Consider the following 16182-nt stretch of genomic DNA (forward strand, 5'->3'; position numbering starts at 1 on the left):
CCAGCATCTGTTGGCTGGGTGACCATAAGTTATTTAGCCCCTCTGTGCTTCAATTTCCTCCTATGAAAATAGGTGATCCAATCGTACCTACCTTGTGACTTCGGTGTGAGAAGAGAGTAAGTTCGCTGCGTAAAGCACTTAACACTGCCCAGCACACAGAATTATCTGCAACCACGGGCCACCGGTTTGCAACCCCTGCTGGAGACGTTATTGTGCAATTTATCTTTGAAACCTACCACAGGTTGTGGCCTTCTCCCAGGTCAGAAGACAGAAACCTGGCTCCTTTGTAATCACTGCCTAATCCATCGCAGACAGGAGCTCCCATTCCTCCCACCCTTCTGCCACTACAAACTGCAGTGCAGGAAACAGCTTGGTACTGCTTTTTGCACTGGTGCTTTATTTCTGCAGGACAGACTCCTAGAAGTATACTGATGGGTTTCCAGATTACGGATTTCTTAATATTTATTAGATATTTTCAGATTATGTTCCCCCAAAGTTAGAACAATTCATACACCTACCAGCGATGTAAGAGAGGACCCACTTCCCCACTTACTGGCTATGGCTGGTTTTATCTTATCAATCTTTGTAACTTTTTGCCAATTAAAAAGGTAAAAAAGAGGGATGCCTGGGTGGCTCAGTCGGTTAAGTATCTGCCTCCGGCTCGGGTCATGGTCCCAGGGAGCTGGGATCGACTTCCGCGTCGGGTTCCTTGCTCAGCATAGAGGCTGTTTCTCCCTCTGCCTGCCGCTCCCCCTGGTTGTGCTCTCTCTGACAAATAAATAAATAAAATCTTCTTTAAAAAAATAAAATAATAAAAAAGAAAAAGGTAAAAAAGAAAATTTGTTTTAATTCACATTCTGCTAGTGATAATCTTTTGAGGCAGAGAACTCAACTTCTTTCTTTCTCCCTTTCTTCTTTAGCACAAGAACTCCTATTTTTAGCTACGCACACCCTATGCTTCCTTGCAGCTCAGTGTGGCTAAGCTCTACTCAATGAGGTGTAAATGTTAGTGCTGTGTGAGACTTTTGAGAAGTGTCTGGAAGGGAAAGGGCATACCCTTTCTCCCATCTGTCTCCTTCTGGCTTGTGGAATGCAGATGTGATGACTGGAGCTCAAGCAGCCATCCTGAATCAGAAGGCACTCTGCTACGGATGGAAGAGCAGCAAGATATAAGGAACCTGGGTCTGGAATGACTTTGATTCCACCATACCAGTCCTAGACTGCCCACCTCTTTACTTTTTCATGGGATGAAAACATATACACCCTTATTGTTTAAACCATTGTTATGGAGGCGCTATCTACTACATGCAACCAAACCTCGTCCTAATACACCTTCTGATCCCTAAAAGTCAAAACTGAACATTTTTCCTTCCAGAACACAAGCAAACAACTATGCCTCTATGTTTCACTTGCTCTGTTTATTTAAGTGTCCTAAAAGTGGACCACTTATTTCCCCTTCTCAGCCCTTCTCCCAAAGCCTTAGGTTCTGCAAAGATGGTTTAGAATTTTTAATTTTCAGCCTATTATGTTTTCCCATACAGTTCTCTTGTAGCTTAAAAATTATTAAGAACTCAACACAATAAAAACCATCTCACAGCAGCACTAGCCCCTGAGATCAAAGCATATGCCCTGACAGGTACATTGCCTCCTGCACTCTTGCCCCATCTCATCATCTCTGCCCTGCTTTCACTGTGTTTCCACTGGAGAGCTTGACAGGGCATTTCCTCAGCTACACTGAATAGATACTGTATATTTTATGCCATCACGTGCCTGAAACGTCTTTCTTTTGCAATAACCCATGAGTGGCATCTGGGCTGGGTATACAGAGGACTGCAGCCCCTCTCCCGTGAACAGCCTGTAGACACCAGTCCACTGCCTTCCCGCCTGCAGGGTTACATATGGGAAGCCCAGTGAGAATCTACTTCTCTTTCCTTAGAAAACCTGCTCTTTCTTCTTACAAAATTTTAGAGTTTTTCTCTTTCCTCTTGGAGTTTAGGAATTTTATTAGAAGACAAGAGTAAGTGTTGGCTTTAGTGTGAACTGGATGAATCCACTGAATCTGAACAATCACATCTTTCTATAGTTCACTGACATTTCCCGCTACTGTTTTTCTATTACTCCTCCATCTGTTCCTTTTTCTCCTCCTGGAACTTCTATTCTATTACCCCTATGCCAGGTCTCCTGGGTAAGGCCTCTAAGTGTTTCACATGTTAATTCATTATTTCCATTTCTTTTTATAATTGTTCTGGGTTATGAGACATTTCTTCTCTTTGGCCTTCCAAACCACTAATTTCAACTCTTCTATTGATCTTTGAATTCAAAAGCCACGTTCTTTAGTTCCAGACAGCCTCTGGTACACTTCCATCTCATCCCTTTGGGAGTTCCTTCCTTGTGAATTAAAGTTCTTAAGTGTCCTCTCCATTCTTCCTGCCTCAAAGAAGCTACTGCTCCAAGTGTGAAGTTTGGCTTTCCTCCTTTCTACAACCAAGTCCCTGAAAATGTGTTGTCATTTGCCTTTGCCTGTTTAAGGACACAGGTTCTTGTAGCCCCTGTTCATGGCAGACCGCCTGAGCTCCTGCAGCAGTAGCAAGCCTGAGGCCCTGGACAACCTGAGAGCCTTTGTTCAAGAGAGCTCAAGTGAAATATGCTGATGAACAGGGATCTTCCTGCTGAGAAGTAGGGAGGAAATCCTCTGCTCTTTGGTCCCCACCCAGGTGATGACAGGAGAGAGGAGTCCTCTCCCCCTGCAGAGGCTGGGTGCAAGCCTGCCCAGATCCCCCATAACCGTAAGCGGGCAGCCACAGCCCCTCTCCTGAAATCCAGTTTTTTTTTTTTTAGTTTTTCTTTTAATTTTTTTAAGTTCATTTTTTTTTTATTTTTATTTTTAAGTAATCTCTACACCCAGTATGAGGCTCAAACTCACAACTCTGAGATCAAGAGTCGGGTGCTCTTCCGACTGAGCCAGCCAGGCACCTCATCCTGGAATCCAGTTCTAATCAGAAAAAGCACAGACAGGGAAAGGAGCTCCACTTCTAGAACAAGACTGACCTAGAATCCCATCTCAGCTCTGTCACTAAGTTGCTGTGTGACTTCAGGGAAATCACTTCTCTGAGTGTGTTTTGTCATGTGCTCCCACCTCTAAACCAGCAGTTGTCTCCAGCATCCTCCTTACAGGAACCAATCCCACCAGTAGGTAAGCTTCGCTTCTACTAAGCACTATATAAATTACTTGTGTTGTAACTTATCATGCAACATCAAGGAAGACTGAATCCCTGGTAGGAAAGCATCAGAAACTTCACCTTCTGCCTCTTTTGTAATAATCGGTTGACAGAAGGGTAAGGCTACTAGAAGAATCTGAAAAATATTGTAATATTTCAGCTTTTAACTTTTTTGTGAATGCTCCTACCTGAACAGAATCTCTTAGGATTCTTTTAGGCAAACACTCTCTGACACTCCCCCTTTTATTATTTTATGTTGTCTCAAGACCTGAGGACCATGGCCACAAAGCGGATGGATATTGAGAGCCATAAAAGAGTCCAAGTGGGTTTCAGTCTAGTAACATTTATTGAGCATATACGGTGTGTAAGGTACCTGAGCAAGGAACTGCATGAGATACAACAATGAGCAAGACACAACCCCTGCCTTAAAAGAGCTTAAAGTCTAGTCAAGGAGGTCAGACAGGAGGCACAGGGTATATCACAAAAGCACGATGCAATGCAGAATGTAGCCAGGGCCATGAGGATATTAAAACATGTGTCACGAGGGTTTAAAAGGAAGGAGAGCAGGGCGCCTGGGTGGCTCAGTCGGTTAAGCATCTGCCTTCAGCTCAGATCATGATCTCAGCATCCTGGGATCGAGCCCTGCATCGGGCTCCATGCTCCGTGGGGAGTCTGCTTCTCCCTCTCTTTCTGCCCTTCCCCCTGCTCATGTGTACACTTGCTCTCTTTCTCTCTCTCAAATAAATAAAGTCTTTAAAAATAAATAAATAGGGGCGCCTGGGTGGCTCAGTTGGTTGAGCGACTGCCTTCGGCTCGGGTCATGATCCTGGAGTTCTGGGATCGAGTCCCGCATCGGGCTCCCTGCTCAGCAGGGAGTCTGCTTCTCCCTCTGACCCTCCCCCCTCTCATGTGCTCTCTCTCTCTCATTCTCTCTCTCAAATAAAATAAATAAAATCTTAAAATAAATAAATAAATAAATAAATAAATAAAATAGGGGCACCTGGGTGGCTCAGCTGGTTGAGCATCTGCCTTCGGCTCAGGTCATGATCTCAGGGTCCTGGGATCAAGCCCCGCATGGGGCTCCCTGCTCAGCAGGGAGTCTGCTTCTCCCTCCCTCTGCCTCTTCCCTGGCTTGTGCATTCTCTCTCTCACAAACAAATAAATAACATCTTTTAATAAGATAAAATAAAAAATAAAATAAATGAAATAAAATGACATGGAGGAGAGCAGCAACAGAAAAACCTTCTCGCAAGAGGTGCCAGGTAGAATGGGCAGACTCTCAGGGAGCAAGAACCGGGCAGGTGGGGGAAGAGGGCGGCAGGGGGCTGACCTGCAGGTGAGGTCTCTTGCAGACAATGACCACGTCTTACTGGCCTCCACCCCTCCTCCCGCGGCGAAGCTCCTCACACAAGAGCTGGCCTTTCTGATGAAGGGAGGGGCTGGGGCAAGGACAGCTGGAAGTGGTGGGTAGCTGCACTGCAAAGAGAGGACAGGGGTGTCTTGGCAGGGGAGGGGGACCTGACCGAGGCTGAGAAAGGAGGTCACCCCAGCTACTGGGGAGTCAGACACAGAACGTGTGTCTTCTGACCACCAGAAGCAAAGGGGCGACAGCGCGGCGGGGCAGCAGCGAGAGGTTCTGCACAAGTAGGAGGCGGAGGAAGGGAAGGAAAGCCCGACAGGAGAACCAACAAAGAAAACCTCAGAGTTTAATCTGGCAAAGGAACCCCTAAAGCACCCTCTGCACACTTGGCTGAGGATGCCTGATGCCCCAGAAGCCGCCCTGCAGCTCCTCAGCCCCGCAGATGCCGTCTCTGGCTGCGCGGCCACCCAGATCACCGGCACCGGCGTGCCCCTTCCCGCGCCTGTCCATCATGGCCCTGTGCTCAAGAAAGCACATTCCACTAAGGTCCATAAACCAACTTACCAGGGGTACATGATGGGCTTCATAATCCCAGGCCAATGGGATATACCATCCCAGCACGTCTCTTTCCAAACAGTAGCCGCTGTAAAAGGAGGAGGAATAACTCCATTGACATCGATGTTCCAATATGGTAAGACTTGTTTTTCAAGGCTCAGCAAGGTCAGACCAACTTCAGCACTCTCAGATCTGATTTCCACCTGTTCTTTGAAATGTCCAATACTTTTCCCATAGATCAGTATTTGATATCACCATTAGCCTACCAGGTAGCAAAGCCTGTCCTAAATGTATCAAAATCAACTTAAACTTCTTTGGTCACTATTCTCCTTTCCCACCATGCTTTGGATACATGCTATGGTATGGGTTTGCCTGGGGACTCAAATCCCAAAGAACACATTGGCTCCGTGGGCAAATGCATTCTGGCAGGCCCAAAGTACCAGTCACGGCCTCAGGCACTACCCCAGCAGGGAAGGAGCTCAGGAGTGCCCAGAAACAAACACCCCTGCCCTCAGAGCACACGGCTGTTGAAAAAAGTGTGTGTGACAAGGGAGGGAGTGCCTGGCATGCCCCCACGGTGACCCGCTGACACAGACAAGCATCCTGCACAGGGTGCCTGAAAAGGCCCCCCATCACTGGTTTCTATCCTCCAAAGCACCCTCTTTCTCCACACCTCCACACCTCACCCCACACCCAGGTGGGCGGCTGCACCACCTCCTTCACTAAGGAAAGTTGACTTCAGCTCTCCTAGGCCCCTCCTTTAACTTAAATGTCTCTGCATCTTCCCCTGGCCCTCTGCTCCCACCTCTGAGGCAGCTGGCTGCCTGAGACCCAGGGCCAACCACTGGCCTGGGCTCGGGGCTCAGCAACCCCCTGCCTGGCAACCCCAGTCTCTTCCGCTCTCTTGGTCCTGCCCTCCACCTGAGAACACCTGCCATTCTCCCCAGTCTTCCAAAGAGCTCTGACCCTTGAACTCCAGGCTGCTTCCCATCAGACACCCTGACCTCAGTACCACACCATCTCACTACCATCCACATGGTAACACTCTACCTAACCAGTGGTGCTGCTCCCTCCCAGGCCACCAAGACCTCCCAATTTGCTGAGGCTAGTGGCCTCAGGCTCTCCCACCTCCTGGTAGCTTTTAACATGGTTCATTAGTCCCTCTTTCTGGAAACTCAGCTCTCAGTCCCTAATAATGACTTTGGTGCTCTGTCTCCTCCCATCCCCTTGGTCTCTCTGGCCTCCTCCACTGGCTCCTTTCTTTTGCTGGCCCCTTGCTTTTGTCCTCTCACTTTTCAGAGCTTCCCTGCAGCCCCTGCCCGTGCAGGCCTGGCCCCTGCTTCCCTCTCCAGCTTCACCACCACCTCCTCTGTCACACACTTTATGCTCCAGAAACAAGGAAACCAACCCAAACACAGAACACCCACTGAACTGCTTGAGGCTCACCCACTCGTCCACCTGTTCCCCACCTGCTCTCCACAGCCAGGCTCTGCTCAGGCTGTCCCCTTGTTCTGACCCTGAGCTGCAGCTCACCAAACCTCCTGATTCTTCACTACCAACAGGTGAGAAATACTAAGCCAACATCTCTAAAACACATACGTTTATTTGTAAATTAAATATACATTCTAATGTACCAACGTGTTACATATATTATAAAACAAATGATCACAGCAGTAAGCAGTCAAGATGAAATAAGTTAAAATAATTATTTTATATTATTCATCAACAATACAAAAAATTTTCATTCTCATTATTAAGTTTTAATAGGAGCATGTGACTCATATATGAGCTTCCTTTTTTCAGGGTTTTTTTTAAAGATTTTATTTATTTATTTGAGAGAGAAAGGGGGGAGAGAGAGAGCATGAGCTGGGAGAGGGAGAAGCAGGCTCCCCAATGAGCAGGGAGCCCTACACAGGGCTTGATCCTGTGTAGGACCCTGAGATCATGACTGAGCCGAAGGCAAATGTTTAACCACCTGGGCCACCCAGGCACCCCTTTTTCAGCGTTTTAAATACACTTTTTACAGGGGCACCTGGCAGGCTCAGTTGGTAGCACATGCGACTTGATCTCAGGGTTGTGGGTTCAAGCTCCACCCTGGGCATGGAGCCTACTTCAATACACTTTTTACAGATGTGCAATATACGTACAGAAAAGTGCACACAATGTAAGTACTCAGGTCAAAGAATTCTCAGAGTGAATACATCCATGTAACCAGCAGCCAGATGGAGAGAGAGAACATCACCAGCACCCCCCCAAAACCCACTGCACCACCTTCTATCACTACCTGCCCCCAAGAGTAGCCACTATTCTGATTTCTAACAGCATAGATTAGTTCCATTTAAACCTTATATGAATGGGATCACATAGTTTATAATCTTTGTGTCTGAATGAACACTGTATCTGTGAAATTCATCCTGATTTTTCATTGAATTGTTATTCATTAACTCTTACTGACTACAGTCGTCCACTGTGGGAGTTTACCACATGTATTTGTCCATTCTACTGCTGATGGACACTGGAATTTTCCAATCTGGGCAATGACAGATGGTGCTGCTCTCAACGTTCTTGAGCATGACATCTGGTCCACATTTGTATGCCTTTCTGTAAGGTTGATACCTTGGAGTGGAATTGCTAGGTCATAAGTAAGTGTATGGTCAGCTTCAGTAGATGACAGTTTTCCAAAGTGGCTAACGCAGTTTACACACCCACCAGCAGGGCAGGGAGTTCCAGCTGCTCCACATCCTCCCCAGCCCAGGATACAGTTTTGTTTTCGTTTTTCATTTTAACCATCCTGGCGGATAAGATATCACAAAGGAAGTATTACAGTTCCTTGTAAAGATGAGGAAAGTGAAATTAAGTGCCTCTCTCAAGCTCACAAACCTAAGGGGAGTCAGAGCAGGACCCCAGGTCTTTGGACTTCAAAACGTGTACTGTTTCCATTTGCAGAGAAATACTGTTTCCAACATAAACACCGTAACAAGAGGCTACAGCACGAATAAAAGAACATGCTTGTGGACTATGCCCATGGACTCTGCCCATCTTAACACTCAACTCATGACAGGAAAAGCAGCATAAAATGGTCTATCAATCCAACTTTGAGACAGACACATAGAAAAAGTCTGGACATATATACCCCAAGTATGAATAATAAGATGATGGCTGATAAAAAAGAATAAAATCTTGCCATTTGCAACAACATGGATGGACACAGAGGGTATTATTATGCTAAGTGAAAGATAAACAGAGAAAGATAAACACCATATGCTCTCACTTATATGCAGAATCTTAAAAAACAAAACAAAACAAACAAACAAAAAAACCCAGACTCTTAAATACAAAGAACAAACTGGTGGTTGCCAGACCAGAAGTGTGGATGGGGGCATGGGTGAAAGAGGTGAAGGGGATTACAAGGTTCAAACTTTCACTTATAAAATAAGTCAACACCAAAATAAAAAGCATTTGTACAGCAAAGGAATCCATCAACAAATCAAAAAGGCAACCTAGTGAATGGGAGAAGATAGTTGCAAATGACATATACAATAAGGGTTAATATATTTATTAATATCTAATAAAGAATTTATATACCTCAACACCAAAAACACCCCAAATAACTAGATTTTAAATGGGCAAGGGATCTGAGTAAGTATCTTTCTAAAGAAAATATACAAATGGCCAACAGACACATGAAAAGATGCCCAACATCACTCATCATCAGGGAAATACAAATCAAAACCATAATGAGATATCACCTCACACCTGCAGAATGGCTAGTATCAAAAAGACAGGAAATAACAAGTGTTGGCAAGGATGTGGAGAAAAGCGAACCCTCGTGCACTGCTAATAGGAATGTAAATTGATGCAGCCACTGGGGAAAACACTTATGGAGGTTTCTCAAACAATTAAAAATAGAAATACCATATGATCCAGTAATTCTACTACTGGGTATTTACCCAAAGAAAACAAAAACACTAACTGAAAAAGATATATACACTCGTATGTTTGCTGCAGCATTATTTACAACAGCCAAGACATGGAAGCAGCCCAAGCATCACTGATAGATGAATGGATAAAGAAAATATAGCATACATATATACACAATGGATTATTATAAATCCATAAAAAAGAACGGGATCTTGCCATCTGTGACAACATGGATGGACCCAGAGGATATCATGTAAGTGAAATTAGAGAAAAACAAATACAACATGATTTTGCTTACACAGGGAACCTAAAAAACGAAACAAAACAAAAAAATCAGGCTCTTAAATACAGAAAACTGATGGTTGCCAGAGGGGAGGTGGGTGGGTGACAAGCAAAACAGGTAAGGGGGATGAAGAGGTACAAAGTGCTCTACGAGCACTAAATAAGTCACGGAGATAAAAAGTACAGCATAGGGAATACACTCAATAATATTGTAATAATACTGTATTGTGACGGATGGTAATTACATTTATCATGATGAGCAATGAGTAATGAAAACAACTGTCAAATCACTAATCACTATTTTATACACTGAAAACTAATACAACATTGTATATGTCAACTATATGTCAACAATAAAAGAAAGAAAAAAAGAGACAATGGCTGCTTTTTAATTTTTTTTTGGCCTATCTTTATTTTCTTACTTTTCTACAATTAACATTTAATAATAAAGAAAAGAGGAGGAGTCGTCCAAGATGGCGGAGTACATGATACTCCATGCGGAAAACCTAAGACTCCACCCCAAAACTGCTAGAACTCATACAGGAATTCGGCAATGTGGCAGGATATAAAATCAATGCACAGAAATCAGTTGCATTTCTGTACACTAACAATGAGACAGAAGAAAGAGAAATTAAGGAGTTGATCCCATTTACAATTGCACCCAAAACCATAAGATACCTAGGAATAAACCTAACCAAAGAGGGAAAGAATTTGTACTCAGAAAACTATAGAACACTCATGGAAGAAATTGAGGAAGACTCAAAGAAATGGAAAAACGGGGGAGGCTGGGTGGCTCAGTCAGTTAAGCGGCTGCCTTCGGCTCGGGTCATGGTCCTAGGATCAAGCCCCGCATCTGGCTCCCTGCTCAGTGGGGAGTCTGCTTCTCCCTCTCCCTCTGTCCCTCTTCCCACTCATTCTTTCTCTCACTCTCTCTCTCAAATAAAATCTTAAAAAGAAAAAAAGAAATGGAAAAATGTTCCATGCTCATGGATTGAAAGAACAAATATTGTTAAAATGTTTATGCTACCTAGAACAATCTATACATTCAATTCAATCCCTATCAAAATATCATCAACTTTATTCACAGAACTGGAACAAATAATCCTAAAATTTGCATGGGACCAGAAAAGACCCTGAATAGCCTAAGGGATATTGAAAAAGAAAACCAAAGCTGGTGGCATCACAATTCCGGACTTCAAGCTCTATTACGAAGCTGTAATCATCAAGACAGCATGGTACTGGCACAAAAACAGACACATAGATCAATGGAACAGAACAGAGAACCCAGAAATGGACCCTCTACTTTCCGGTCAACTCATCTTCGACAAAGCAGGAAAGAATATCCCATGGAAAAAGGACAGTCTCTTCAACAAATGGTGTTGAGAAAACTGGACAGCCACATGCAGAAGAATGAAACTGGACCATTTCCTTACATCACACACAAAAATAGACTCAAAATGGATGAAAGACCTAAATGTGAGACAGGAATCCATTAAAATCCTAGAGAAGAACACAGGCAGCAACCTCTGTGACCTCGGCCGCAGTAACTTCTTGCTAGACACATCTCCAAAGGCAAGGGAAACAAAAGCAAAAATGAACTATTGGGACTTCAACAAGATAAAAAGCTTTGCACAGCAAAGGAAACAGTTGACAAAACCAAAAGATAACTGACAGACGGGAGAAGTATTTGCCAATGACATATCAGATAAAGGGCTAGTATCCAAAATCTATAAAGAACTTATCAAACTCAACACCCAAAGAACAAATAATCCAATCAAGAAATGGGCAGGAGACACGAACAGATATTTCTCCAAAGAAGATACACAAATGGCCAACAGACACATAAAAAAAAAAAATGCTCAACATCACTCAGCATCAGGGAAATACAAATCAAAACCACAATGAGATACCACCTCACACCAGCCAGAATGGCTAAAATTAACCACTCAAGAGATGACAGATGTTGGCGAGGATGCAGAGAAAAGGGGAACCCTCTTACACTGTTGGTGGGAATGCAAGCTGGTGTAGCCACTTTGGAAAACAGCATGGAGGTTCCTCAAAAAGTTGAAAATAGAGCTACCCTAGGACCCAGCAATTGCACTACTATTTATCCCAAAGATACAAATGTAGTGATCCATGTGTCTACACACACACACACACACACACACACACACACACACACACACACTGGAATATTACTCAGCCATCAAAAAATGAAATCTTGCCATTTGCAACAATGTGGACAGAACTAGAGGGTTTTATGCAAAATAAGTCAATCAGAGAAAGACAATTATCATGATCTCACTGATATGTGGAATTTAAGAAACAAAACAGAGGATCATAGGGGAAGAGAGGAAAAAATAAAACAAGATGAAACCAGAGAGGGAGACAAACCATAAGAGACTCTTAATCATAGGAAAGAAACTGAGGGTTGCAGGAGGGGAGGGAGGTCGGGGGATGGGGCAAATGGGTGATGGGCATTAAGGAGGGCATGTGATGCAATGAGCACTGGGTATTATCTAAGACTGATGAATCACTGACCTCTACCTCCGAAACCAACAATACATTATATGTTAATTAACTGAATTTAAATTTTAAAATGGGGAAAAGTAATAAAATAATAATTAAAAAATGAGGAAAAGAACTTTTCATTGAGTCCTAATTACATACCATAAAATGGACCCCTTTAAACTATAGAACTCAGCAGGTTTTAGCGTATTCACTAAGTTCTATGGTCATCCCCCATATCCTAATTCCAGAACATTTTCATCAGCCCCAAAAGAAACCCTGTACCGATTAGCACTCAATTCTATTCCATCATCTCCCTGGCAGCCACTAATCTACTGTCTCTATGGATTTGCTTCTTCTAGACATTTCATAAAAACAGAATCATGTAGTATGGGCCTTTTTTGTCTGGTTTCTCTAGAATGTTTCTAGAGTTCATCCATGTTGTAGTATGAATCAGTACTTCATTCTTTTTATAGCTAAATAATACTCCATTGTATGGATGAACCACATTCTGTTTACCCATTCATCAACTGACAGATATGTGGGTTGTTTCCATTTTTGGGTAGTATGAATAACACTGCTACTACTATCAACATACCTGTGCAAGTTTTAGTGTACGCCTCTGTTTTCAATTCTCTTGGGTACATACCTAGAATGGAATTACTAAGTCACAAGGTAACTTAACGTTTAATTTTTTGAGAAACTGCCAAATTATTTTCCAAAGAATCTACACCATTTTATATTTCCATCAGTGATATGCCCCCCTACAGAATGAAGGTGCCAGGGGCACCTGAGTGGCTCAGTCAGTTAAGCGGCTGCCTTCAGTTCAGGTCATGATCCTGGGGTCCTGGGATCAAGCCTCGCATTGGGCTCCCTGCTCAGCGGGGAGTCTGCTTCTCCCTCTCCCACTGTGCTCTCTCTCTCTCAGATAAATAAAATTAAAAAAAAAAAAATGGTGCCAAGCAATCCTCTCCAGGGCAGTTCAAAAAGATGATGCCCAGAGGAGTCACCACCAAAGTGGCCCCAGGTATACTGTATACCGCACAGCATTTTATTAGCTAGGAAACACATGCCCAGGAAGATTGGAGGGCAGGGAGCTTGCCTTCAAATATTTTATCCCTCATATCTGTATAGTTCTTTAAAGTGCAGAGTATGCTCATGTGTATGATCTCTGGTTTAAGCAGGAATTCCTGCTTTTTCTGTTAATTATGGTTTCATGTTATATCTTCTCTCAATCATTTCATTTGTATTATATTTTTACCATCATCATCACAACAACTACTTTGAAATCACTTTATATTTGAATGGTCCCACTCTCACTGCCAATCCTTTCCTTCTTTGACTTGCCCATCCATGGATGGTCTTTTATTTTAATTCATCTCTCAGTGACAGGAGCATGCCTTCCAATGACATTTTCCCCCAGAATGGTGCATGGGTGTAGCAAAAGCTACACATTGAAAAGAATTTCTGTTACCATCAAATGGGAACTAAAACTGGGCTGAGAATAAAATTCTTTTGGTCACAACATTTTCCCTCAGAACCCAATGGGCACCACCCCACTGTCCTCTAGCACCTATGCTGTAGGTAAGTCTGAGCCTGGCTAATTTTTTTTTTCTTTGATTTCCTCATCCTTCTGGCCAGGATGCTAATGGTATCTTCTCCTTATTCTTGAAATGAAAAAATTACTTCACCTGGATATTTTAAGTGGTAGCTAATTTTGTCTGGTTCATGATGAGCCCTTATCATCTACAGATTCGGGTCCTTCTGTTCAGAAAACTTGTGGCTTCCTTCTATGCCGTTTGTTCCGGGCTCCAATCTGGTCCATCAGCCACATCTGGGGTCTCCCCTGTTGCTTTCTTGTCCCTTCTGAGAGCACCAGTTTGTCCTCCTCCTGACTCCCTGACTTTCAGGAGTGCCACAATTCCAGATGCCGGCAACGTGTGCTTTCTTTCCGGATGTGCTCTGAGTCCACAAGCCCCTTCCTCTCTCCGTCTGCTGACTCATCACCTCACCTTTCACAGCATCTAGAACTTCTCAGAGAGGACAAAGAAGATGATGTTTGAAGCTGGGAAACCTTTCACCCAAAGCTTGCTCTTTCTCTGTTTCTCGCATGCCTTTGCTTATTTCCCCTGATACTGAGGACCTTTTCAGTGCACCCTCTCTAGTGTTGCTTTTCCCATCTGTTCATTTTCAAACAAGGACAGGTGAGGCCTGGCCTGATATTTACCCAAAAACTGCAGACAGATTCTCTTTGGTGCCCTCTCTATTCACCCTAATGGATTCAAGGTTTCTCAGACACGGCTATGGGTGAAGGCCCAGCACCACGTCTGTCACTCAGCACCTGGGACCACTCTTCAGTGACTGCCTTCCCATCGCTTGCCTCAGTTTCCTCTTCTTTAACACTGGAAGGTTGAGCTCCTCTTTAAACATCACCAGGCTCTACATTTTTATGGTACTTTTATAAGTCAGACAGATTTAAACTTTCATTTTAGTTTGGAGCCAATTATCAAGGATTTTGCTAAATATAGTTATAAACAAGTAATAACCAATTTCTTAAGAAAAACTCACTGTATTTAAAAGCAAGCCACAAATATTAAGCTCAAGAAATAGACTTCATTTGATTATACCTAAGAAAAAAGAATTATAAAAAATTTACCAAGAGCCAGCAGAGTACATGCCCCGGGGAGGTACTGGGTATAAAATGTATAAAACAAAAGAAAAGAAGAAAGAAAGGAAAGGAAAGGAGCTATACATAAGCAAATGAGAGTTAGCCTTTCTCTCCCTGTCAGTCTGCCCAGCATCCTGTCAATTCCAGAACTTTCTGTCTTGTCTAAACACTGAAAACCAGATGGAAGCACTGTGATAACTATGTCATCGCCCGTCTTTTCAGAGCCCACAGACATTATAAGGGATAACACTGGTCAAGAGCTTTTTATTGGTACACGCTCTACACACATTATCCCATTTAATCCCGGCAACCACCTATTAGGGGACTCACTCCTCCATGGTCTCTGGCACTCCAACATGTCCTGCTGGGCATGCCAAGAATGCAAGGTCCTGACCAGCCTTTACCCAGGCCATTTTCAGGGTCGTTCCTGGAGGGATGAGACAACGTCTCCCTCAGGGCTGAAAAGCGGGCTTACTTTACTGCCTGCTCTAACGCAACAGGTGCCCCAGATCAGTGTTTCTCAGCCGTGACACAGAAGCACAGCATCCATCTGGGCCCACGGCATCACCCCCATGGGATTTTGGGGGAAGGGAAATGGACATACACGCTGATGCTAGTAATAAAGTCCTTTGTCTCTGACTCAGGCATTATACATACAAAGATAGAAAGCAGACAGGGAAAGTTCTGCCTCCTACATCCTCCTAACCTGAGTCCTATAGCCCACCTCTCCTAGATCCCACAACAGAGCTCAGTATACATCTTCCCGTCTTTAACTCCAGTTTTTGTCCTTTCACTCACACTCATCCGGAGTTTCCACTGCAACATGAGGTCAAGCTTAGCAATTCTTTCCAGCACTGAAAGCCAAATGCCCCAACAATGTAATAATCATTCCTTCCCTTACTATTGTGTAACTCCTGATGGCTCATGAATTAAGCTCCTGAGCAAGTTAGCAAAGAAATCACTTCTTTTCCAGTCTAGTTCCCTGCTCTTACCCAAGCACCATATGGAATTAATAAAATATTGCTTTATAATAACTTGTGAAGGCTCAACCATTTATAGGCCATATATACTCAGCTAATCTCCACTACTCTGAGAATCCACATCTGTTAAACAGGGCCAGTAACGGTGAGGCTGGTCCCCAATAGCCATCCTCCTCACCTTCTTAAGTAACAAAAATTCTGGTTTTAGATGGACATATGGTTTCCCTGAAGAGAGATTACATTTCCCAGCCTCCTTTACTGCTAGGTGTGGCCATATAATGAAGATCAGGCCAATGTGATGCAAGAAGTGTCACGCACAAATTCAGCCCAAAGGCTGGAATGTAGATGCAAAAGCTAGAGCTCCAGCAGCCATTTCAGGTCTTGAAGTGACCTCAGACTTGGAAGCCATTCCCAAGATAGCCTCATAATGGAACAAGATAGAAAGAATCTGAGTCTCTGACCATGTAGGCTCTATAACTCCCCTGAGCTGATTACCTCTTGACTTCTCACACATAAGAGAGAAATTTCTATCTCATTTATGTCTTTGTTATTTTAGTTTTCTGTCACTTGTACCCCAAACTACAGGGACGGCTCCCTCATAAGGAGAGAAATAAGGGTTATATGAGAATATGTATCACAAAAGATACCCAATAGATATCCATTTTTATATTCCCCCAACAAAGGGTCTAG

General features: G+C 43.6%; 1 protein-coding gene across 5 annotated transcripts in view; it reads right to left on the reverse strand.

The window, feature by feature from the left end:
- RALGPS1 (Ral GEF with PH domain and SH3 binding motif 1) overlaps positions 1-13846 on the reverse strand; it is a 267587-nt gene extending 253741 nt beyond the window's left edge. For 3 of the 5 annotated variants that reach the window (XM_073905734.1, XM_073905733.1, XM_073905732.1), the window contains exon 1: positions 13536-13844. In XM_073905734.1, the coding sequence (XP_073761835.1) occupies positions 13536-13590 (55 nt within the window). In that variant the 5' untranslated portion in view covers positions 13591-13844. Of the gene's footprint in view, positions 1-13535 lie in introns of all 5 variants that reach the window. The other 2 variants (XM_073905731.1, XM_073905735.1) reach the window with 2 other exon arrangements.
- Positions 13847-16182: the final 2336 nt, after the last annotated feature.

The sequence above is a fragment of the Callorhinus ursinus genome, unplaced genomic scaffold (genome assembly GCF_003265705.2).
Source record: "Callorhinus ursinus isolate GAN/ISIS: 27379988/994484 unplaced genomic scaffold, GSC_fseal_2.0 scaffold24, whole genome shotgun sequence".
NCBI classification, from domain to species: Eukaryota; Metazoa; Chordata; class Mammalia; order Carnivora; family Otariidae; genus Callorhinus; species Callorhinus ursinus.